General features: G+C 35.2%; 1 protein-coding gene across 15 annotated transcripts in view; it reads left to right on the top strand.

Annotated features, from left to right (window-relative positions):
• MINDY2 (MINDY lysine 48 deubiquitinase 2) overlaps window positions 1-13,953 on the top strand; it is a 115,783-nt gene that overhangs the window by 31,143 nt on the left and 70,687 nt on the right. For all 15 annotated transcript variants that reach the window (XM_060294203.2, XM_060294202.2, XM_060294201.2 and 12 more), the window contains exons 4-5: window positions 3,429-3,587; window positions 10,598-10,700. In XM_060294203.2, the coding sequence (XP_060150186.1) occupies window positions 3,429-3,587; window positions 10,598-10,700 (262 nt within the window). The remainder of the gene's footprint in view (window positions 1-3,428; window positions 3,588-10,597; window positions 10,701-13,953) is intronic.

Raw genomic sequence — 13,953 nt, 5'->3', positions numbered from 1 at the left:
TGAGAAAATCTTTTTTATTTATTCATTTTTAAACATCTTTATTTGAAGTATAATTGCTTTACGATGTTGTGTTAGTCTCTGCTGTATAACAAAGTGAATCAGCTATATGTATACATATATCCCCATGTCTCCTCCCTCTTGCGTCTCCCTCCCACCCTCCCTATCCCACCCCTCTAGGTGGTCACAAAGCACCAAGCTGATCTCCCTGTGCTATGCAGCTGCTTCCCACTAGCTATCTATTTTACATTTGGTAGTGTATATATGTCCATACCACTCTCTTACTTCGTCCCAGCTTACCCTTCCCCTCCCCATGTCCTCAAGTCCATTCTCTATGTCTGCCTCTTTATTCCTGTCCTGCTCCTAGGTTCATGAGAACCATTTTTTTTTTATTCCATATGTATGTGTTAGCATACGGTATTTGTTTTTTGAGAAAATCTTGAGTGATGAGTATTTGCAAATGATATCAGCACTTTGTTTCAAGTCTGTTTTGCAGTCTCAGGATATGTTTCCATTAAGGTGATCTAGACTCTTGAAAAATGATTGGAAGTAAAGTTTTGCTTCAAAGTTGAAACAGACACTAACAACCACTTGCATTTCTTATAAACATGTTAGACAGAAAGTACCCTGCATTTAAAATAAGCTCTAAAACTATTTATAAGGTATTGTGATTGCATTACCATTAGTTTTGAGAATAGTGTGTACCAAGCTGATAAGACTGAGTCTAAGCTGGTGCTTAATGTTCCACAGGTGTGATGTAACAATGTTCTTTTTGTATAGTTTTGTGTGAGCAGAAATGTTTAAGCCTAAATTTTAGAAAGACCAATGCAGAGCTTCAGTCTTCCTAATTAAAAACCCTTTTACCAAAAAAAAAAAAAAAAAACCCTTTTACCAGAAATCATAATATAAACAAAGAGTGTATTTCTTTCAGTTTTGCTTAATGATGACAACACAAGAAAATACTCTGTGTGTGTGTGTGTGTGTTTATGACAGGTTTTTATATGACTGCAAATATATTTTTAAAATATATCTTATATTTAACTTTAAAATTTCACCACGTTAACAGTACCTTTAAGAAAAATTCTAAGAAACAGTTGAACTACTGGCTTAGAGTAGTAATCCTTTCTTGTAAGCACCCATTTGGATTCAAGAACAAGATGGCAAAATACTCTTTTTAACTCTTTGTTTATAAATTTGTTTATTTTTATCAGTTTTATTTATGGATATTATTAATTGTATTAACTTAGTTATTTTAACATTTTATAATCTATTAAAAATGTAGAAGATACATAAAGGTATAAGCTTGAGTCCAGGAGCTGTTAGAAATTATACTTCCCCCGAAGGAAACTGGATGTCTGGCAACTAAGAATTTAACAAATAGCAGAAAAAAATCAGTAGTATCAGTGGTAGAACTATAATCCTACAGTGGCTCATTATTGTTACTATTTTCTCACATTCATCATTGTTATGGTTTTAGGAAAAGTTTTAAAACACTGAAAGGAAAAAAATGTGAGCTGATTGTTTTCAAGGGTTCAACTTTTAGGAAGACTGAGAAAATATATTGTTTTGGGGGAATATAGTTATTAGAGGTGAAACTGACAAAATCCAAAGAGTATATAACAGTGTTATCCTGTTATAAATTCTTCATTCATAAATTTAAAATATTTGAATAATTTGTTTTCAGTCTGTATAGTCTCTTAGCATGGAATTTTATAAGTTAATTGGTAAAACAGAACTTTGTTATTATGACCTAAATTTGTCCATCTGAGATTTCAGTGAGAGTTCCTAATTTTAATATAAAAGGATTTAATTTCATGTTCACCCTTTCTACTATAAGCCCTCCAGTAGGCTATAGTCTGCTCCTGTTTTATATCTTTAGTGTGTAGCACAGTGTCTGATTAACAGTAGGGATTCAATAAAATTTTATCAAATTTTATATATTGGTTTTTATTTGTTCCATCAAATATACCCTCTAAATTATGTCCATATTTAATATATTAAAACGTTTAGAAAAACATGTTTTAATATAGTCTTCATTACACACTTATATGACCGTGTTTATTGAGAAAACTGTTGTGGACAGAACGACTCTTTAATTTGACCAACAAGTCTTTGTGATCCAGCCTTTATCTCAGACTTCATCTCCCACCATTTACATTGATACATAATTATTACCCAAAGTCCATAGTTTACATTAGGGTTCACTCTTGGTGTTTATACTTTCTTTGGGTTTTGAGAAATGTATAATGACATGTATCCACCTTTATAGTATCCTACAGAATAGTTTTCACTGCTGTAAAAGTCCTCAGTGCTCTGCCAGTACATCCCTCCCTCCTCCTAACCCCTGGCAACCACTGATCTTTTTACTGTCTCCATCGTTTTGCCTTTTCCCACTGTGTCATTTGGAATCATACAATATATTTCAGATTGGCTTCTTTCACTTAGTAATGTACAGGTAAATTTTCTCCATGTCTGTTCATGGCTTGATAGCTCATTTCTTTTTCTTTCTTTTTTTTAAAATTGTGGTTAAAAAACATAATATAAAATTTACTCTCTTAACCATCTTTAAGTGTATAGTTTTGTCGTGTTAACTGTATTTATATTCTTGTATAACATCTCTAGGACATTTTCATCTTGTAAAACTAAAATTCTATACTCATTGAACAACTCTCCAGATCTCCCTCCCTCCAGCTCCTGATAACTACCATTCTACTTTCTATTTCCATGATTTTGACTACTCTAGATATCTCACATAAGTGGAGTCATACAGTATTTGTTCTTTTGCAGCAGCTTATTTCACTCAGCATAATGTCCTCAAGTTTCATCCATGTTGTAGCATGTAATAGTATTTCCTTCTTTATTTTTTTAAGGCTGAATAATATTCCATTGTATATGTATACTATGTTCCCTTTATCCATTTATCTGTTAATGGACATTTGAGCTGCTTCCACCTCTTGGCTGTTGTGAATAATGCTGCAATGAATATGGGTGTACACATATCTCTTCAAGACGATGCTTTAAATTCTTTCAATTCTTTTAGGAATATACCTAGAAGTGGAAGAGGCCTTCCTCTTTGACTAGAAATTTTGTCTTTGGACTTCCTGGTCTAAAAATAGGCCCCTCACCCCTCTCACTCTGTACATCCTTATCCTGTTCAATTTTTCTTACTAATACTTGACTTTATAATTTACGTATTTGTCTCTCATAGTAGAATGTTAGTTCCATGAGATTAGGAACTTTGTTTTATCCACTCTTTTATCATTAGAACTCATACTAGTGCCTGGCACATAGTAGGTACTTAATAATAAAAATTGAAGGAATGAATAAATTGGATAAAATGGAAAATTTGTAGTAAATGTGCCTGCATTTAAATATCTTTTTTGTTGTTGTTTGATTTTCCTTATTTTTTCTCTTCCCCTTTCTATTTTCAGAATATGAGTGATGCTATGGCAGTACTGCACAAACTACAGACAGGCTTGGATGTAAATGTAAAATTCACTGGTGTTCGAGTGTTTGAATATACACCAGAATGCATAGTATTTGATCTTCTTGATATTCCTTTGTACCATGGATGGCTAGTGGACCCTCAGGTAAGTAGAAAATCTTAAATTATATGAACACAAATATAGTAAAAATCTATTAATTTGGCAAATTAATCTAGATTTATATTTTCTGATACTTATATTTTTGTGCTTTTACATGAAATTAGCCACATTGTGAGGTTAAGAGCACAGTCCTCCAGACTGCTAAATCTGCCCAAGACTTCTGACTATAATTTCATGGAGTTAGAGGCCAACTGCAAAGCTGAGTCCACATCCTCATCAACACTTGTTATTGTCTATCTTTTTGATTACAGCCATCCTAGTAGGTGTAAAGTTGTATCTCATTGTGGATTGTTTGCATTTCTCTAATGACTAATGATGTTGATCATCTTTTCATGTGCTTATGAGCCTTTTGTATATCTCCTTTAGAGAAATATCTGCAGATCTCTTGCCCATTTTTAATTGGGCTATTTGACTTTTTGTTACTGGGTTCTAAGAGTTCTTTGTATACTTATATAAAGTATGTAAGTATAGAGTATATAGTTTTAGTGCTTAATTTAGGAGTATGATCCATTTTGAGTTGATTTGTATATATGGTTTGGGGAAGGGATCCAACGTTATTCTTCTGCATGTGGATATTCAGTTGTACCAGCCCCATTTGTTGAAAAGGTTATTCTTCCCCCCAGTGAATTGTCTTGGCAGTCAGAGTGATCTTTGTGAAATAAACCCTCCCCTTTATCCCTGCGCCCTACCCTTTTCCTTAAAAGCCTCCAGTGTAACTAAAATAAGATACAAAATCTTTTTTTTTTTTTTTTTTTTTTTTACTTTTTATTGGTGTATAGTTGATTTACAATGTTATGTTGGTTTCAGGTGTAAAGCAAGGTGAATCAGTTATACGTGTACATATATCCACTCTTTTTTAGATTCTTCTCCCATATAGGCCATTAGAGAGTACTGAGTAGAGTTCCCTGTGCTATACAGTAGGTTCTTATTAGTTATCTATTTTATATATAGTAGTGTGTATATGTCAATCCCAGTCTCCCAATTTAACCCTCTCCCCCACTTTGCCCCCTGGTAACCATAAGTCTGTTTTCTCCATCTGTGACTCTATTTCTGTTTATTTTAAATTTTATTATTTATTTATTTTTGGCTGTGTTGGGTCTTCATTGCTGTGTGTGGCCTTTCTCTAGTTGTGGCAAGTGGGGGCTACTCTCTGTTCCCACACGCGGGCTTCTCATTGCAGTGGCTTCTCTTGTTGCGGAGCACGGGCTGTAGGCGTGCAGGCTTCAGTAGCACGCAGGCCCTAGAGCACGCAGGCTTCAGTAGTTGCGGCGCATGGGCTCCGTAGTTGTGGCTTGCAGGCTCCAGAACACAGGCTCAGTAGTTGTGGCGCACGGGCTTAGTTGCTCCACGGCATGTGGGGTCTTCCCAGATCAGGGCTCGAACCCGTGTCCCCTGCATTGGCAGGCGAATTCTTAACCACCGCACTACCAGGGAAGTCCTTTATTTCTATTTTGTAAATAAGTGCATTTGTAACATTTTTTTAGATACTACATATAAGTGACATCATATGATATATGTCTTTATCTGACTTACTTTAGTCAATATGACAATCTCTGGGTCCATCCATGTTGCTGCAAATGGCATTATTCTGTTCTTTAAAATAAGATACAAAATATTAGAGTTTTTTTTTTTTAAAGAAGATGTTGGGGGTAGGAGTTTATTAATTAATTAATTTATTTTTGCTGTGTTGGGTCTTCGTTTCTGTGCGAGGGCTTTCTCTAGTTGTAGCAAGCGGGGGCCACTCTTCATCGCGGTGTGCGGGCCTCTCACTATCACGGCCTCTCTTGTTGCGGAGCACAGGCTCCAGACGCGCAGGCTCAGTAGCTGTGGCTCATGGGCCTAGTTGCTCTGTGGCATGTGGGATCCTCCCAGACCAGGGCTCGAACCCGTGTCCCCGCATTAGCAGGCAGATTCTCAACCACTGCGCCACCAGGGAAGCCCCTTTATTAGAGTTTTTATGATATACTGCGTGATCTAGACTCTGCCTCCTGTCAAACTTCACCTCATAATTCTCCCACCTTTTTACTACCCTCCACAACACCAGCTGCCTTTCTGTTTTTCAGACATACCAAGCTCATTTCTACCTCGGGTTTTTGTACTAGCTGATTGCCCACTGTGGAGCACTGTTTTATTACCCTAACACATTGTTCTCCCAGATCTCCCCATTTCTACTTCCTCATTATTCAGGTCTTAGATCAGATTATCACCTTGTTAGAGAGGCCTTCCCTTGTTGAAATGAGTCACCCTCTTTTCCCCCAGTCATTATCTAGAATTATTATTTATTTATTTACTTGATTGACTCTCATCTCCCAGTAGAGTGTATGTTTTTGGTTTTTTTTAACTGATTAATTAATTTCATTTATTATTATTATTTTTTTGGCTGCGTTGCGTCTTCATTGCTGTGCATGGTCTTTCTCTAGTTGCAGCGAGCAGGGGCTACTCTTCGTTGCGGTGCGCAGACTTCTCATTGTGGTGGCTTCTCTTGTTGCAGAGCATGGGCTCTAGGCATGCGGGCTTCAGTAGTTGTGGCATGCCGGCTCAGTAGTTGTGGCTCATGGGCTCTAGAGCGCAGGCTTAGTAGTTGTGGCGCACGGGCTTAGCTGCTCTGCAGCATGTGGGATCTTCTCGGACCAGGGATCGAACCCGTGTCCCCTGCACTGGCAGGCGGATTCTTAACCACTGCGCCACCAGGGAAGTCTGAGTGTATGTTTTATAAGAGCTGGGCTCTTATTTCTCATTGTTAAGAACAGTGCCTGGAACATAGTAGGTTCTCAATAGATATTAACTGATGGAATGAAACATGCATGCATGCATTATGTATAGGGGAGGAGAGATCATAATAGCAAGGATTTGGTAGTGTTTCTTCATCCCTGTCCTTTGGTAGAAGTAACTGGTATTCTGGGCGGTGAAAGGGTGGCTTACTGTAAGCAGGGCATCTGTATTTTTTTTGGCACTCTGTCTCTGAGAACATCACTGAAAAGTCTAAACATGTCCAGCATCTGAAACCTCCAAGGTGCGTCATGTTGGATCCTGGCAGATGGCAATGCCAGGTAGCCTAGATTCTTGAGGAGGATGAACTTATGACCTAAGGAACTTAAGCCTGAGTTTTTAAAAACTGGACTCAGATCATCCCTCTGACTGTATGTGTAGCTACATATTGCCGGGCAAACAGTTGAATTCATATGCTTAAAGAAAAAAAGGTACTCTAATATAGGACAGAAAATTTTCATCAGACTTTTCTGGTCTACACAGTGGTTTTCAAACTCTTTGGCCTGAGAGCTGTGCTTTTTATCTATTTTACTTACTTGTTTTGTGACAGAAGGATTCTGATGCTGAGAAAGAAAAAAGAACAAGGCAAAATTTGAAATCGATAGGTCTCTATGAAATATCTCTTAGAACTGGCTAGTTCTTTGTATTATGATTATGTGTACTGCAAATAATTATCTTGCAAATAAATGTCAGTCATTTTCTGGATGGTGGGCCGGCACCATAGTTCAGCCACGGGAAGGTGTTTCTCCATTATTAATTGATAATTAACTCTTTAAGAGCAGCATTGGGGCCTTCCCTGGTGGCGCAGTGGTTAAGAATCCGCCTGCCAATGCAGGGGACATGGGTTCAAGCCTCGGTCCAGGAAGATCCCACATGCGGCGGAGCAACTAAGCTCACGAGCCCCAACTACTGAAGCCGCATGCCTAGAGCCTGTGCTCTGCAACGAGAGAAGCCACTGAAATGAGAAGCCCAGGTACCACAACAAAGCGTAGCCCCCACTTGCCACAACTAAAGAAAGCCCATATGCAGCAACAAAGACCCAACTCAGTCTAAAATAAACTAATAATTTTTTTTAAAGATCTTTTTTTTTTTAATTAATTAATTTATGGCTGTGTTGGGTCTTCGTTTCTGTGCAAGGGCTTTCTCTAGTTGTGGGAAGCGGGGGCCACTCTTCATCGCGGTGCACGGGCCTCTCACTATCGTGGCCTCTCTTGTTGCGGAGCACAGGCTCCAGACGCACAGGCTCAGTAATTGTGGCTCACGGGCCCAGTTGCTCTGTGGCATGTGGGATCTTCCTAGACCAGGGCTTGAACCCGTGTCCCCTGCATTGGCAGGCAGATTCTCAACCACTGCGCCACCAGGGAAGCCCCTCAACAAATTTTTAAGGATTTAAAATATATGAAGTACAGAATAGTCTCTGACCACAATGCAATTAAACTAGAAATCAGCAGAAAAAACAGTAGAGACTGTCTGGATCAAAAAATCGTAATGAAACTTAAAGTATATTTTAAACTACACAACAACTAAATATCAAAACTTGTGAGATTTAGCTGAAACAGTTTTTTTTTTTTAGCTAAAACAGTTTTTAAAGGGGTTTTTAAAGCCCTAAAATCGAATATTAAGGAATAATGAAACTGAAAATTAATGAGCTTTATATCTATCTTAAGAGCAAAAGTATTAAAATAGAAAGAAAATATATAATGAAGAAGATTAACAAAGCTAAAATTCTTCAAAAAGGACTTGAAGAGACACTTCACAAAAATGGATACCCAAATGACCAGTGAACGTATGAACTAGTCGTCAGGGAAATGCAAATTAAAACCTAAATGAGATACGACTACACACCCATCAGAATGGCTGACATTTAGAAGTCTGACAATACTAAATATTGGAGAAGATATGCAGTATAGAGAATTTTCATTCCATGCTAATGATAATGTAAATTGACTACCTCCTTTGGAAAGCAGTTTGGAGTTATCTAGTAAAGTTGAGGATAAGACTCAAGAATTTGACAAGGCAAATTCCTTAGAGAAACTAGATTTGTGAAACAGGATAAATGTACAGGAACGTTCATAGCAGTATTATTTGTCATCGCCCCAAACTGAAAACAACTTGAATAGCCATCAAAAGACGAATGAATAAATGTATTATAGTATATTCATACTATGGAATGCTATAGTACAATGGAAACAAAGAACAGCTGCATACCACTGCATACAACTACCTAGTATGTTATATTTTTGCTTATTTGGTTTATTGTTTGTCCTTTCTCTAGAATATAAACTTTATGAAAGCATAGACCATCTATTTTATTCACTGCTGAGTCTTCAGTTTCTCTAACAGCACCTGGTGCATAGTAGTGCATAAAAGGCATCCAAATGAATTAATTGAATGAAATATTAATGTAGAGATCCTGCCTATGAAATTTGAAATCTTTGTATTTTTCATTGCTAGTCTATAGTAGTACAACTGATTTTTATATATTGATCATGTATTTATTATTCTAGGTGTATTTTTGTGGATTCCTTAGGATTGAAAATTCAGTTCTTTGGAAAGACAATGAAGTTGAGTCACTAAAGAAAATTGCTGTAATCAGTAAAGGTGTTACAAAAAATAATGAAAATTTAAAGCGATTGTGCTCTCAAACTGCTTCTTAAGGGTCTAAGTTTTCATTTTAAATAAATGAAAACTGAAAGGCATATTCTTTTGTGTCATTTACCTAGAATCATAGCCAAAAGATCCACTTTCAAAGAAACGGCCTTATTTGGCTTCGTATCAGAAGGTTGACAAGTGAATACATTTGTGTGTTTTAAGCTAACATGAACTGTTTAAGATATGTATGTAACATTTTCCACAGTTTCCTGCTTTAATTTATTCAATTAACTGATCTTCAGCCAACCGTCAGTCCCACTTGGATGGTTAAGAGGCTTTTACCATCCTTGAATTTTGCAGGAACAACAAAAAATTATAACCTAGAGAAGTTGTTCTTAAATTTTGCTAGGCAGCAGTGGAATGAAAACTTAGGCACTTGAGAAACAACTTGAGTTTTGAATTCTTTTAGCTTTTTAAAAAGCTCCCAGTTTGAAAACCACTGTCCTTACTATTGTGCAGATCTGTCAATTCTTGTGGTATTCAGAGTAGATATTCATGAAGATCATTTGGATGTGGAAAAAAAACATGGCCTCTCTTATTTTTTATTTCATTGTATTAATTTGTGTTAATTAATATATTAATTAATAAAGTACATGTAAATAATTTACAAATAAATATATTTTAGGGATGGGAGGGCAATCAAAGTAAGTTTAGACAGCAGATATCTATTTTGCTTCAATAGTAAAAGCAAAGTATATGGAAGGAGAGTAGAGATGCCCAATTTTATTTTCTTATACCTTAAAACTTTGAATTTATTTTTCTACTGTACCTTTACAGACAAAGATCAAATAAGAATCATGAGGCAAATATTTTCTCTTATTAATATATATTAACTTTTGTTTAGGGAAATAACATTAGTTATGTCTGCTCATATCTCCACTATGCTAGAAACTAAGTAACAAATAAAATGGGAAACCCTGTTTATGCCATAAATTAACATCTTTTAGATTTGCCTTGCTTTACAATCTTTTTTATAAATTTTTAAAATTTTTATTTTATTTATTTTTGGCTGTGTTGAGCTTTCTCTAGTTGGGGTGAGCGGGGGGCTACTCTTTGTTGCGGTGCATGGGCTTCTCATTGCAGTGGCTTCCCTTGTTGCAGAGCATGGGCTCTAGGCCAGCGGGCTCAGTAGTTGTGGCTCGAGGGCTCTAGAGCGCAGACTCAGTAGCTGTGGCGCACAGGCTTAGTTGCTCCACCGCATGTGGGATCTTCCTGGACCAAGGCTCGAACCCGTGTCCCCTGCATTGGCAGGTGGATTCTTAACCACTGCGCTACCAGGGAAGCCCGCCTTGCTTTACAATCTTAAGAAATAAAATTGCATATACTAATTCCATTTTATTAGTTATTGCATAATTGAAATATGGCTAAGCAATATTGTTCATAATATGTTATTGTGAACCATAAACAAAACTGGAAACTGTTGGGTGTTAATTTTAGTGCTGATTTTCTTTTTTCATAAGTAATACTTTTATATTTAGTATTATATTAGAATAAAACCCTCAAGAGTTATATGGGTTTCTTTGTTATTGTTTTTAATTTTATCATGATTAGTGAGACAGTCATTTGTTTTGTAGATTGATGACATTGTAAAAGCTGTTGGTAACTGCAGCTACAACCAGCTAGTGGAGAAGATCATCTCTTGTAAGCAGTCAGACAACAGTGAGCTGGTTAGTGAAGGTGGGTGAGTGTTGCTATTATCTGACTTATTCTTGGCAAAGTAACTTGTCTTAAAATTTAATGTCTTCTAAATGTCTTAAATACAACTTCTAAAAAATAAAAGTGATTCTACCTATGAGAATTAAAAGAAGTAATTATTCATAGAGGTACCAGTGAAAGGTTTTTCCTAGAACCCTTTTTATTTGTTTTGTAAAATCACTCCTGGATTCTAATAAAAGTCTTTGGAATCACTTGCTATCTTTGATATAATCAGTTACCCAGGGGTTACTGATAATTACTCTTTTAAAAAAGGGTTATTACTTGGGAGTACTCAGGGAACTTTATAATTCATCTTGAACACTTCTGTTGACTGAGATGTATATTATGGTACTCAAGTGTTCATTTTAGTAGAGCTCTACCTTATATTTCAGTACAATATAGTATATTAAAGCTCTATTCTGGATCAGAGTACACCTTTGATCATCAGTTTCCCTAATCCTTAGCTAAAATTAAAAATTGCTAAATTCATCAGCATAGAAGTGTTTTTTGTGTGTTTGTTTGTTTGTTTTTTAAGCTGTGTTCCAGTCAGTGAAGGGAAGAGCAGATTTGAAACCAGAGTGCTATCAGGAACCATAGCATTTGGGTATAACTTCACCATCACCCACTTCACTTTTTCATAAATATACACAAATACTGAGACTGCTGTTCTCCTCAGTTTGAAGTGTTAACAAAAGAAAGAGAAATCGTGAGAAGCAGACACACAGTTCTTTCACATGAGGTATAATAAAAATTTATTATCGTCACTACATTTTAAAAAATTAAAACCAAGTGACTATAAGAGTACCTAAGAACATATAAAAGAAGATGTGTATGTGAATCTCATACTATATTGATTAATAAGAACCCAACTAATTACACTACTCAATTATTCAGAAGTTTAACATGTTTATGCAAGAGGCCAGTAGCAGGAAAATACACAGTGTGTTAGATGAGGCTCATCTAGTCTTTTACTTGCAGTAAACACACAGATATTCAGCAATATTGATCATTGATTTGTGTGACGCCTCTTTCACTACAACCTAAGGCAGCAAAGTTTAAATTTTAGGGGAGAGAGGAGGAACAAAAGTTGTTACAAAAAATGTTTTCCCTCAGTTGACAAAATTCCACTCACTAGAACTTTCCATTCTTTATCCAAGCTCTCATTACTGTAAATATTCTTAGAAAGCAGGCTATAAAGAAAGTATCCATCAGTGGATTCCTACTTTCTCAGTAACTTTCAGTATGCTATTCAATAGTAATTGAGAGAACAGTAGGGTCCAGAAAGTGTTAACAGATGGAATGATAGCCAATAAGTGATATTTGGATGAATATATTTATAAGGTAAGAAGCTATGGGAAACACTAATGTTGACAGCATTTTCACCAAGCTAGGCTGCAATGTAACAGAGGTAGGACTTATTACACTAGCAGAATGAACAACAACCAAAAAACAGTCCCTTCATCACTTCTCCTTTCTCTCAACGTGATTTTACAACTATTATTATTATTTCTCTGGTATTGAATCCCTGGGATAATAAAAAACTGTAGCTAATTTGTATAGAATTGATAACTTGAGAAGAATATCTTGGTAAAAGCAAGTAGGAATCTTCCTCTTTAGTGGTATAGAATTTTCAGGTAATATATATCAGAGCTGATTAAATCCTTGATATATAAATTTCATAATGGTGAAATTCTGCTTATCATATTTCCATACATAGTGAAGGAAAAATTATATATGAAATTCAGTACAATTAAAAAGCTAAACTCGTTTTTTGTTTATAAGAAATTACAAATATGTAGTCTGCTTGAAATAAGTATTCAATCCCAATGGCTACTTGTATAAGGCACTATGAAATCATTAAGGAAATAAAAGGCCACGATGGACATTTTTTCTTTTTTTTTTTAAACATCTTTATTGGGGTATAATTGCTTTACAATGGTGTGTTAGTTTCTGCTTTATAACAAAGTGAATCAGTTATACATATACATATGTTCCCATATCTCCATTTTTTCTTATATAATATAGCAATTAGCTTTTTTTTTCCATTTTCTTCATCATATTTTCTTGGGTATATTGTTCAACCAAAGTAGTCTGCTTTCTTTTTCTGTTTAGCCTACAACTGTAACTTTCCTCCTGAATCATAAAATATCCCAAAGTGGTTTATTTCTAATCTTTCTTTATTAAAAATTATTAAACTTTGGTCTGAGATGATTTTTTAAAAATTCAAATATTTCATCTCCATAAGGTGCAGAATACAAGAAATATGTTTACTATCATTCTTTTTTGATGAAAAAGAAATATTATTTAGTTAATAGTCAAATAGAATTAGATATTCTTTCAACTTCTTTCAGAGAACATTTATTTTTTTCTGGTGGCAATACCTTGTAAGTAAAAGTACAGAAGTTTTACATGTACATAGAATATTTATTACTTGCTACCTCTTTTGGATATTAATACTTTTTTGAATCAAGTTATAACGATGGGTTGTGGCATGGCAGCAGAAATCAACAAGGAAAAAAATAGCACAGTACCAGTTTCCAGACTTCATGCTAACTGGTCATTTAATTCCAGAAGATCTCTCAGGAATAATTTCTTCTTTAACAATTGTTTCTAGGTAAAAAAAAATATGCTTAAGGAAATTATTCCAGCATATTCACTTATTCGAGCTCACTTACTGAGCTTTTATTATGTGCCATAAACGCTGAAGATTATAGTTTGAGTTCATATTATTTTTGATTAAATAATATTGATTTCCTTTTCTCTTTATTTTGGAAAAACTCAAACCCATAAAATTGGAATAGCACAATGAATATATGTATCTATATACATATTTGTACATATATATGTTTCATCTAAATTCGCCAATTATTAGCATATTGAATTTTTATTTTCTGTATTCACACACACACACAATTTTTTTCCTAAATCGTGACAATTAATTGCAAATATTATAGCACTTTATCCATTAACTCTCCAATATTTGTCTCCTAAGAACAAAGAATTTTCCTATGTAATCACAATGCAGTTACCTCAGGAAATTTAACATTGATACAATACTATTATCTAATATACTGTTTATATTCAGAATTCCCCAGTTGTCCCAGTAATGCCCCTTATAGCTTTTAAGTTTTTTCAGTGTAAGTTTCAATCAAGTATCATTTAATTATCATATCAATTTAGTCTCCTGTAATCTAGAACAGAAGATCCCTATCCTTTTTTCTTTTCTTTTCTTTTC

Source organism: Globicephala melas, chromosome 2, assembly GCF_963455315.2.
Source record: "Globicephala melas chromosome 2, mGloMel1.2, whole genome shotgun sequence".
In the NCBI taxonomy this organism is placed as follows: Eukaryota; Metazoa; Chordata; class Mammalia; order Artiodactyla; family Delphinidae; genus Globicephala; species Globicephala melas.
The sequence above is the reverse complement of the archived record's forward strand: the minus strand, read 5'-3'. Positions and strand labels throughout refer to the sequence as shown.